Source organism: Lottia gigantea (assembly GCF_000327385.1).
Source record: "Lottia gigantea unplaced genomic scaffold LOTGIsca_73, whole genome shotgun sequence".
In the NCBI taxonomy this organism is placed as follows: domain Eukaryota; kingdom Metazoa; phylum Mollusca; class Gastropoda; family Lottiidae; genus Lottia; species Lottia gigantea.
The window spans coordinates 76,172-87,927 of record NW_008710453.1 but is presented as its reverse complement, the minus strand read 5'-3'; the positions used below and the strand labels follow the sequence as shown (position 1 = coordinate 87,927).

Below are 11,756 nucleotides of genomic sequence, written 5' to 3'. Positions count from 1 at the left end.
ATAAGATTATGGCTATTTTCACTTTCGATACGTCATTTTTGGTTGCAATACAAATTGTCATTCTTTAATTTCACCATTTTCACTTCCGATTTTTATCTTTATAAATGATTTATATGCAGATTTGATCTGTAAATTTCTAAATGCGATAAATTATTAAAGTTAATGAAAATTTGGTTAAACGTGACCATGCTCATAATTATTATATTATAAACAGATCTGGTGTAATCGTGACTACATTTGAGGAGGATAACTCTCTTTGATTATTCTTTTTTCTAAAGAAAGAAAGCATTGCTGTTATTGAGCAGAGCAGAGTTACAGACCAGTAGTAAGGTGAGAGTTCATAAGAATATAATCAAATAGATCTTTTACGCCAATATGTTCTGGATAGCATTTGTGCACTGCACTTGCAAATTCTTAATTTGATGGGCATTGGCCGTATGGGTCATAATCATAGCCTACTCTACAGTCATAGACTAGTACTAGTAGGGGCCTACAACCTACGCTACATCATCCATCATGTTCAAATCAAGGTGTTGGCCGTTGGTATGATTTTGCATCGGCTGATATGAATGAAAGTAGAGAGAGACCATAAAGGCAAGTTTTTTGGTAAGAGTTGCACATGGTTTTGAAATTGCAATCAATATTTAGATCAACAAAGGCAAAGAGCACAATTTAAACTGACCCTATCATTTTTCAGAATGAAAATCTGAGTCAGCAAATTTAAACACAAGTTAATAAGGTTAAGATCTATTGATGGCAATGAACTTGTGTAATGGCTCAAAATATTATTCCACTGAAGGCACCTATCACCAAGAAGTTTCAATTTGGACCGTGGAAGTTGACATCAACAAAAAGTCATATTTTAACTTCAGAGGGATCAGAAAGAGAAAGGTAATCCTTTGACTTTGAAGGTGAAAAAAATCTTTGAGATTTCGACATCCAGGTGTGGTAAAAGGTATTATTAAAGCTGAAGTGTTGCCGCCTACATAAAATATAGGAGTTATGTCTCTGCATGGCCAATAACAAATTAATAAAAATTGTGAATTTTGGTTTCTCTAAAAAGGTTACGAATTAATCTTTGTTTTTATTTGCTACTGGTGATAACTTTTTCAAAAACAGTCTTATCTCAGAAAATTATATGATCCATCAGTTAAAATCTGTTTTCATTCATTTCAAAATCTACTGTTATAAATTTATTTTTCTAGGTTTGAAAATGTATTGGAATTACCCCAGGTACCTGAAATGGTATTTGCTGAAAATATTTTGAGATTGGAACATTCTGGTGGTTTTGGTGTGGAGTTTAATGCATTAGATGCTTTAAAACAAGTTGAAGCTCACGATGACCCTCTGAAAGTAGCAGCAGCTAAAGTATGGCAAGAAGCTAGGTAAATCACCTTCAAAACTTGAATGATTGATACTGTGAAATTAAATTATCACCTTAAACCCCAGTACTACCATGCACATTATATCATATAGTGTTAATGCCATACTCAGAGTATGAGTTCAGAGTTCAGAGTATTTGACTGTTTACTTTTTGATGCTCATTGTTCAAGAGGGCCAAAGTGTCTATGTAAATTAATCTGCAGTTAAAAGAACTAAAAAAAACATATACAAGCGAAAATGTTTACACATAGCATGTATTGCAGACAAACCAGGCCCTGTATTCTCGAAACGAACTTAGCGCTAGGATGTCCTAGAATCAATGTTAGAAGATGAGAACCTAGGGCATCCTAGCGCAAAGATCGTTACGAGAATACAGGGCCACATGTCTGATTTTCATCCTTTGAGATAACTGTGATGGTTAAAGCAAATAATTATGTGGTTATCTGTTTGATATTATGGAGACAGAAGGTAGCAGAACTGTTTATTTGACTCCATTTTCTGGAAATGTACTAACATGGACCTGTCCCAGAATCATCAGCATCTGTTGGCCAGTAATTTATAGAGTATGTATTACATTTCCTGAGCATCACAGTTGACCCAAAATAATTCTTCTTTCAGGTCGGAATGTGAACATATTAAAAATGTAGTCAAACCATTTGATTGGACATTTTCAACTGATTATAAAGGAACAACTTTTGGTAATATAAAGGTAGATATATATTGATAAAAACTTTGTGTTTCTTATCTTAATGCATCAAAATTCGTAGAGTTGGTTTAAAGAGGTCTAACCCTTGATACATCATGTTGATATGAAAAATTTATAAAGCTTAAAATGTAATAAATCTGATTGAGTGATATGATCTGACAAAATTTCTACAAACCATGAGTTCTAGTTCACCAATCAAATCCCCTTTTTAATTAAAGCTTTTTTAATTAGTCTTTTTTAAATTGAATTAGACAAACCAGAATTAATGATTTGGAGCGCTTATACTATCTATTAAAATAGTACCTTATTTTCATTCTAATTTGGGGAATTTTTTCAGGTAGAAAGAACAGAAGAAAGAATAGATTTAGAGAAATTGAAGAAAAGAGAAGAAATATTATTTTATGATGATTTTTTGTTATTTGAAGATGAATTATCAGATAATGGCAGCTCTATGTTAAATTGTAAAATAGTAAGTTACAAAACATAAAAATCATACCATTTATGTTCTAAATTTTACTGATTATACTTATGCACATTAAGCTTCAAAACTGCAGTACCGGGTAGTCTTAGAAAGACTTTGCATTGATGGCAATATAAAGTTTTAACATTTAATATAAAAACAATTTGACCTAAAATGTCACAAATTTTGGCTTAAAATTGCCCTCGGTAGAATTTTAAATTGATAATTATATGTGTCTATGTGCAGTTGAAAGTAAAGAACTCTAGAAGTATTTAAATTATAAAGAAGTTATTTTCACTCTAGAATACAATAAGGTTTAAAAGCTTAAGATAGGTTATGGTGTTGTATCAGTCCAGTGGTATAAAGTTCTATCACTGGAATATTAAGCGCACCTATAGAAACAGAGAAAGTAACGACGGTTTATTTTAGAGGTATAAATAACATTGTGCGATATTTCTCTACATTATCATACAAAGATAACCTCTGAGATCTGAGTCAGTTATCGCACTTTACTTCAGAGGCAAGAATTTGGTAACTTGGTATTCAGCGTAAGTTATTGTTGATACTGATATGATATTAATTTTTTACAGCGTGTTATGCCATCAAGTTTTTTTATTTTATTACGTTTTTATATGAGAGTAGATGATGTTATTGTCAGAGTTAATGATACTAGATTATACTATGAGGTAAGTCATTCTGTTGTACACTTATCTGAGTTCTGAAAAATTTTTATGACTTAAATGTCATGTTGACTCACATAGTAGAGGAAAAATTTTGGCCCTCCATGGACACCCTGTGCTAGCCATGCGACTGGTCAGAGATCTGTTGTATCTCTGTCCGAGTTCTGTTGTATCTCTGTCCGAGTTCTGTTGTATCTCTGTCCTAGTTCTGTTGTATCTCTGTCAGAGCCCCGTTGTATCTCTGTCCTAGTTCTGTTGTATCTCTGTTCGGGTTCTGTTGTTTCTTTGTCCTACTTCTGTTGTATCTCTGTCAGAGTTCTGTTGTATCTCTGTCAGAGTTCTGTTGCATCTCTGTCAGAGTTCTGTTCTATCTCTGTCAGAGCTCTGTTGTGATATACATTTGGCATGTTCCAGTATATAAGCATATATGAATAATGATTCAAATTCTTTTCAAGTAGACTTTCTGGTTCAAAATAAAGTAAATAGCTTAATTTTGGCATTACGATGAAGAGTCAAAATTGTAACAATATATAATTATATTTGTAGAGAGATAGTAATTATATATTAAGAGAATACAGTAGTAGAGATGATCAAATCAAAGACCTAAAAGTGAGTAATATTTATTTTTCATTCGTTTTTATTGAAATGTCTGTGAATGAAATGGTACTTCTAACTTTCCTGCTTCTGGTTTGGCAAATGAAGACTGACAAAGACATGAGGTGTGCAATGAGGAACAATACAATAATTTTAATCAAAGATCATGTTAATCAAAAATCAACTAAAACTAAGGATTTTATTATGTTACAAAAGCTGCTTATATCTAGGGCCTTTGTAATAGTGACATCTCAAAAACATTAGTAACATTGCAAGAAACTCATATGCCTGTCAGAAAATGTTGCAAATTGATGCTTTCAGTGTCCCAAATTCACTACAAGTTAAAAACTCTTACAATCATTGTAAGTTTATCTAACACAGTAGAACTCTTCTATTTCAGATCCCTATACAAATATTAACAGATATGAATCAAGTTGGACCTAGATTAACAATAAGACAAGAGAAATATGACAAGTTAGTGTTCCCTGGTGAAGACAATAAACCTACAAGTTGATATTACGTTAATAACTAGACAGTCATGATTATTCTTGTCGAGTCCATATTGTAAATAATGGATTTTTGTGTCATCATCTTGAACAGTAATTAAAGAAGGAGTATAATATGCTAGCTTTATATTCACAAGATTTGTTGAAAATTTATTTTCATTTGGCCAAAGAATTCTTTTGGCATTTTAAAATTATTCTGGATTTTTCCACTGATAGCAGAAGAAATAATCATTTTTTCATGAACTTCATTTGCTGGTAACATTTTTTAGAACTAATTTGGTTTTCAATATGTTTTCATTACAACATTCAGTTCTTAATGTGCTCTCCAACTGTTATATATTGTCTTTATTAATACCACAATATCAAACTGTGATATCCATTATAAATAGGTGTACTGTTGTGTTCCTACAAAATTTGTTTTGAATAATACCTGGTGTGCACACTTTTCCATGGTAATAGTAATAAATTTTTCACATGAAATGATTTTTTTTATAGACCTACATCTCACTTTTGAAAATAAGGATTGTGACTTCAGGTTTGTCTACAATTCTATGAAAAACATAAATTAGGAAGCAACATTTTTACGCCAGGCTAATGTCTTCAGTGACATCTAAGGAGAAAATTATAGTCTTAAACTGACTATCACTTATTTAATTGTAGATAGACCAAAAGTCGGATTTAATATGAAAATGTCATTGGATTTTATGGCAAATAAATAGAATAAGGTATGGGTTGTTTTAGGTAAAAGAGCATCACTGAATCACCAATAAAAAAAAATATTTATTAAGTCAATTTATTCTATAATGCATCAAAAAATTACAAAGCACTTTCTATTTTAAAATGAATAAATATATGATATAAATATAAGTTATAATGCTGTAGATAATAAATACTATATAAGGTTATTCACAATTATTTTACATTATGAAGTAGATCAATAAATTATGTTATAACATATTACATACACATTCTGAACAGTTATAATATAACCTGATGTATTTTGGTATTTATTTAATACATCCATGAATGTTTTAACCTTTCCACCTGACTCATTTAATAACATCATTTCATACTGGAAATAGTTAACAATTTGAAATTATCAATTATGCATACATGATTGTTAATAAAGCTTGATTTTAAATTTGTTAACAATTTGAAACATTTCAAAAAAATACAGGGGACTAATAATATTAGGATATCTAATATATACAAGGATTCTTCAATAAACAATTAACAAACAATACTTTAAAATGAGACAAATAAATGAATCTTAAGATCACAAGACAATTTTTGGCAATCAGAGACAACGCATTAATGAGACATTCAAAAATAGATATGGAAGTATTCTTTCATTTCATAACATGAAGCAAATTTTGACAATACAAATTGATAATCATTTTGACAATGTAAAGCTATTACTAACTCCATTTTATACCTTGACTTCAATAGCCATCTTTCTTATATCACAAAAGTTTGTAAATTCAGCGATTTGGATGGATTGTACATAAGAAAATACAGCCAATCAGAGTCCTGGATAGAAGGTCTACAAACAATAAGCCATAATGTCTAGTCCGTCAGCCAAGGCCTATGATTAGCTGTATAAGCTAGCGTACAATCCAATCAAATAGCTGCATTCTGTGATAGAAGAAAAATGGCTATTGCAGTCAAGGTATAAGACAAAGTTCATAATAGCTTGACTATTGTGAAAATGATAAATAATAGAACAAAAATTTAAAGCAGCAATCTTCATGAAAAATCTAAATTCTGACGAATTTAAGGATGCACACAACCATCTAATCAGCAGCAAGGTAATGGAAAAAGATATGGAATATAGAGGTGCAATATTTTAAAATACACATCACACTGCCAAGGCTCAAATCAAACTTTGTAAATTTTGGTTTTTTGGAAGGTTTCTTCTGCACCTTGGTGAAGATTTATTCTAAATCGAATTCTTAATCCAACTTTTTTATCCATAGATTTAGTTTTTCATTTCAATGGCAGTATGAATTGCTCTTCTGGACCAGGATACATATTCTCGAAACAATCTTAGCATCAGGATACCCTAGAAACAGTGTTAGAAGTATAGACCCTAGGTCATCCTAGAACTGGTGCCCAAAAATCTAATGATAATCAAAATTTATCGTCTTTTTTTGTGAAGTCAGAGTCAAAATTTTTTTAATTGAAAATTTAAAATCTAATAGTAATTTTAGGAAAATAAAAACTCAACAAAGTCAATAACATGTACTTACTCAATGTACATTTAGCCATGGCAATTTTCTCATCTGACTTCCCTGAGGCCAGGCATATCTAGACTGGTACTCTGAGGAGGTAGGGGGAAGAATTTCAGATCTGCCCAATGTGCGACCATCAACTACAAAGTTTGGACGTGGGTTAATCACAAAATGACTTGTTGGCAAATTTAGATTGGGTGGAATGTATTCATCAGAATACAAAGTAGTTCCAGGAAAGATGACATTAATTCCAGCTCTCTCGGCGGCAGATTTGGTATTGGTCAGTGAAGCAGTCAACAGCTGTTGAGACTTCATCTCCTTGGTCTTGGTCTGATCCATGGCATTGAGACTATTGATGGTTTTAATGTCACTCAATGTTTGTGTGAATGATGGTTGAGCTGTAACACCAGGTTTTATCATTGTAGTAGATCTAGGATATAAACTATCAATGGTTCTGTAGCCTGAAATATTGACAAAAATTGCATTTTTTGCTCGACCTTAACTTCACAAGAACACAAAGGCTTACAGACACTATTTCACCCTAAAATATCCTAAAAAATAGAATGTGGATGATTGATACTTGTTGACTTAACTAAGTCATAAGCGATGTCAAAATATGAATATCGCATCTCGAGGTTGTGTATCGATACTTGACTTTTTATCCCATTAACCCATATCATGTATTGTGACCTTTGTATATCATGATAAAATTACTGAATGCGTCACAAGATGATTTAGTAAGAACAGTTTTTACTTGTCTATGGTTAAGACCATCCCAAATTCTACCAATCAGATGATGTAATTGGAAAATCAGAATCCTGCATAGCAGCAATTTAGTTCATTTATTCCCATTTAGACAGAAAAGAAAGTCATCCATGCAGTATTTCAGACAATTTTAAGAAGCTAAGAATAAAGCTAGCCCTATTCAATCTGCATCCTATAAAATCATTCAAGGAAGGAAAATACTAGCCTACCTTTGTAGACTTTCTCTGGTGGTTTAAAATCACCGTACTGTATTCTGGAGCCCATGGTACCATATCTTTTAGTACGTAAGTCAGCTAGTGGAGTACCGATTGCTAAATAGACAAAAAGTACATAATATATATGGACCTCAATTACACCATTAGATGTTTTTTTATCAGCTGGTCAAGTTTTATTTTAATTGACATCTGCAACATTTTTTAGAATGAAAAATCTTGTGCTTAGTCAGTCTACAATCAAATAAGGATTTACCAGCAGATGTGAGGGCTTATATTTTATATGTCCTAATGTCCTAATGTGGCAAACTATTAGTCATTAATGCTTATTATTAAGAACACACAAGAGATAAATTGATTTATTTAGTACATTACATTAAATTTTACTAATAAACCAATTTATCTCTTGTGTGTTCTTAATAATAAGCATTAATGACTAATAGTTTGCCGATCAATTCTTATCATTATGTGCCTGAGGATGACAGGGGAAACACGCGGAAACGTTGCATAAAACTTTAACCAGTGATTGTTGTTCCATAAAGCTGTATCTATATATCGTACTCAAAATTCAGCAAGATAAGATAAACATATTTCAAATAATCAAAATATGTGATAATGAAATTAGTATTAAAAGATTTTGGTTTTGTTAATCCCACTAACACTGTTATCTATATTGTGGTTATCATAATCCTCTAATTACATTGGGATAATCCTGTTTATGATTAAGGAACTGTGATCTATTACAACATACAGACAAACTAACTCTAACAGTTTGTAATCACATGAAAACATTTATGTAAAAAATTTTAGACAACTTTACATCCTACATCTTGGTGTTCGATGGAGACAGCTGCATTATCCTATTTCTTGATTTTCAACAAGAAAGACCCATCCAAACAAGACACTTTATACGTGTCAGCCCCTCAGACCTGTATCACTGACGAAGGGATAAATACTAAAATATTATCTCAACCTATTCCAGGTTAAGACAGCAGCTCCCTTGAAAAACTTAATGCCTTTACTGTTAGCCCTTCAGCCATTTTTGGAAACCCTGTGTGCTACAGGCTGTGCATTTTAAAATCACTAAATATTTCAAAATGAAAAGCAATTTTGATTCTTCTTCAGCTTTAGTCAATATTGGTTGACAGGAATGTTTAAAAGTATTGGTACTTACAAGTTCTAGCTCTTTCAAGTCTCATCATTTGTTGTGTTTGGGTACGAGTTGGTTGTGGTACTCTCATTTTATTATTTCTATAATTAGTAAATCTATCGGTCACTCCAATATGGTCACTAAACTGATGTATTCTATTGGCAGCTGTAGCAGCAAAAGGATCTATATTCTGTAATAGATGTGAAGAATGAATTTGTGAAGAAGTAAGTAACATCACAGATATTTGCTATAGGCCTAGACAAAGTGAACTCCATATGAAAGTAAAATTCCACAGAGTTCTAGCTTTTTTATTGGGGACATCTAACACTTCCTATTGCAGCATTCTGAATTCTTTACCAAAAAATGAAATGAAATGAATGGAGTCCTGTTATTCTGCACCTTTTGTGGCTAAAGAAGATGAGCAACACCATGCATAGTGCAATGAGGAAAATTTTGCAAGGACATCCGCACTAGTTGCTCTTTTTCAATTTCAAACTGACATGTTATCTTTAACTGTAACAGACTAGCATACAAAAGCCCCTCCGACCTTCATCACTGACAGGAAGCGTTTTGGGGCACAGTTCCCATCAATTTTCAATCAGACCTCTGTGATCCCTGCAATGCTACTAAAAGCATTACATGATAAAAGCAGATGGTGACATCATCAAACACTTAGTTTTAGTGGAATCGCAGGAACCACAGACGTCTGACTGAAAATTGCAATGATGAAAATTGATGTTAAGTTTAGAAAACCTCTTTACAATCCCTTTAAGAGTTTGTCTCTCTCAAATATTACCTGTTGAACTTGATCTAAATTATTTAAAGCCCATTCATGTTTCTCTCTTAATTCATTCTCTTGTTTATCTTTTAATTTATCCATATTCAGTTGAGATTTTAAATCAAACAGCATAGCACTAGTTTTATCCATAGTTGATACCAAATCTAAAACAATAGAAATAATAAATGAATTTCAAAATCTATGCTGTGACAAAAATGAAACTTTGCTCACAAACATCAAAGCAAAAATTTTAAGGTGGTAACTTCATTTGTGTTAGTAGTTGAGTTCATATATTAGAAATATTAAATATTTAGACTCAAAATTCCCCTTGGTAAAATCATTTTCTTTAATAATTAAACTCTTAGATAGACATACACAGATCTTATATATATAAATGACATTTCAAATCCTAGGCAACCAAAAGACTTAGTAAAATTTTATTTTGGGACCAAAAGTGGATCTCCTGTCAATGAAGAACTTTGCAAATACTGAATAGTAACATAAACTTTCAAGATTTCATTTGGCCCAGTAGATCCCCAAGGGACTACTAGACATTTGTATGATACTATCTCAATCTCAGTCTCAGTCTCTCAGTCTTCAGACCTGCATGATTGCACTGGCCTACACAATGAATAATACTTAAAAATCTTACTGTTTCGATGAGCCATCGTCTGTCTGGGGTCGAAATTATTCTGCCAAGTACGTGAAGTGGTCAAGATATTATCATCTAAATTTATGTGATCTAATCCATTGTTGATCTTGGTCAACTCGTTGGCTATTTCTTCAGTACAATAATAGTTTCCACTTTGCAAAATATCTTTAATATCTGATTTAACAGTGTTAATTTCAGACGTAACGGGATTTCGTGAAGCATACATAATGACACTTTACAGATCAATCCACTAATCCCTTTAGTTTTAAACTAATCGCACAGAACTTTCACCTTTCCTTTTACCATTAGTTGCCAACAAGGAGAAGCTAGACCATGACAACCGTAGCCAATGTAAACAAACAGGTGCACGAAAGAGTTACTAATGGGGGATAACTCTAATTTACCATAAGGCAACAACGAATTTTTTCATCAAGATTGATTTTATCATACGACTCATGAAGTTAAAGACTTCGGAAAAAAATATTGAATTGAATAAAGCTTAAATCCTTCTTTTTATGTACAAATATGGGACAATGACGAAAGGAAACACCATGCAGTGTACAATCATCGAACAAAAACAGAGACAAGAGTTAAGATAGCGATCCCTAGTACTAAGTAGTGTAGGCTCACAATGGGAAACTTTTGATAACATGCCGGCATAAGCCGACTAAATTTTTGGATTTTCACGAACAGTTTACGGCACAATGGATTCCTGTTCATTGTCTCATATGCATTCAGTGTTAGCGTGCAAGTAAATGTAAGCGAATGGACTCAGTATTTAATGCTAATAAATTAAAAAAAATTAAAAAGAAACTAGGTCTTTCCATTCGATCTTTAAGTCCAATAATTTGATCGACCGTTGAACATTTTTGAGTTAATTTTGAATATCAGATATTTAGTTCGCATACAATTGAATTAATGTCACAAGTATTCAGGCATTATCAAATTCTCTTACTCGTATTACCACTGACGTCATACTTTCTGGCACTACTTGCATTTAAGAATATTCATGACAAATCTAGACTGTTGTTTTCCGCTATATCTTTTTGTGTAAATTGTAGACAAATCCACTGTCAAACTTTAATTCTGAAAAGAGACATGAACATACCATTGAGATAGGCCTACCTCTCAGAAATATTAAATCTCCGATCAATTTATTAATCTGTATATTAATCGAAAATTTTCCATGGCAATTCCTGTTCGCAAAATATTGGAAAAATTGATAAAAAATAATTGTATTCAATTCCAGATTATATAAATACAGAATTGATTTTGGTTCCAACAAATTGCATGAGCCGCTAATCAGGCATGTTCCATCATTTCCTTACAATTAAGATATTCCGTGTAACTATAGCAACAAACTTTTTTTCAAAATCTTTTCTTCAAGAGTGTAGAATTATAATTCTAAGATATCCAATGCTATCATCTGTCCATTATTGAACGCAGGTTGAATCAGACCTTGGGGCAATTTTAAAAACGAAGTTGTCAGAATGAGATAATAAGGTTAGAACTACAGACTGAAGACAGTTGAACGATGGATGGCATGATTTGCCTCAGATTACTGCAAATGTGATGGAAATTTAACTATCTCGCGTATAGTAATTTCATGTGTTGTGCCCCGCCCCCCCCCCCCCCCCCC

General features: G+C 32.3%; 2 protein-coding genes across 2 annotated transcripts; one reads left to right on the top strand and one right to left on the bottom strand.

Moving 5' to 3' along the window:
• Positions 1–772: 772 nt before the first annotated feature.
• Positions 773–4,337, top strand: LOTGIDRAFT_131242 (hypothetical protein; the record flags this gene model as incomplete). Its single annotated transcript, XM_009066048.1, has 7 exons — positions 773–891; positions 1,206–1,385; positions 2,002–2,092; positions 2,427–2,558; positions 3,140–3,235; positions 3,776–3,838; positions 4,224–4,337. The coding sequence occupies 7 exons, from the start codon at positions 773–775 to the stop codon at positions 4,335–4,337; spliced, it is 795 nt and encodes a 264-aa protein (XP_009064296.1).
• A 2,241-nt stretch (positions 4,338–6,578) lies between these two features.
• LOTGIDRAFT_235976 (hypothetical protein) lies at positions 6,579–10,437 on the bottom strand (the record flags this gene model as incomplete). The annotated part of the gene is made up of 5 exons (XM_009066047.1): positions 10,118–10,437; positions 9,484–9,629; positions 8,712–8,877; positions 7,535–7,636; positions 6,579–7,021 (listed from the first exon to the last, which is right to left on the bottom strand). Exons 1-5 carry the CDS (start codon positions 10,341–10,343, stop codon positions 6,579–6,581), a joined length of 1,083 nt encoding a protein of 360 aa, XP_009064295.1. The 5' UTR covers positions 10,344–10,437.
• Between the last annotated feature and the right edge of the window lie 1,319 nt (positions 10,438–11,756).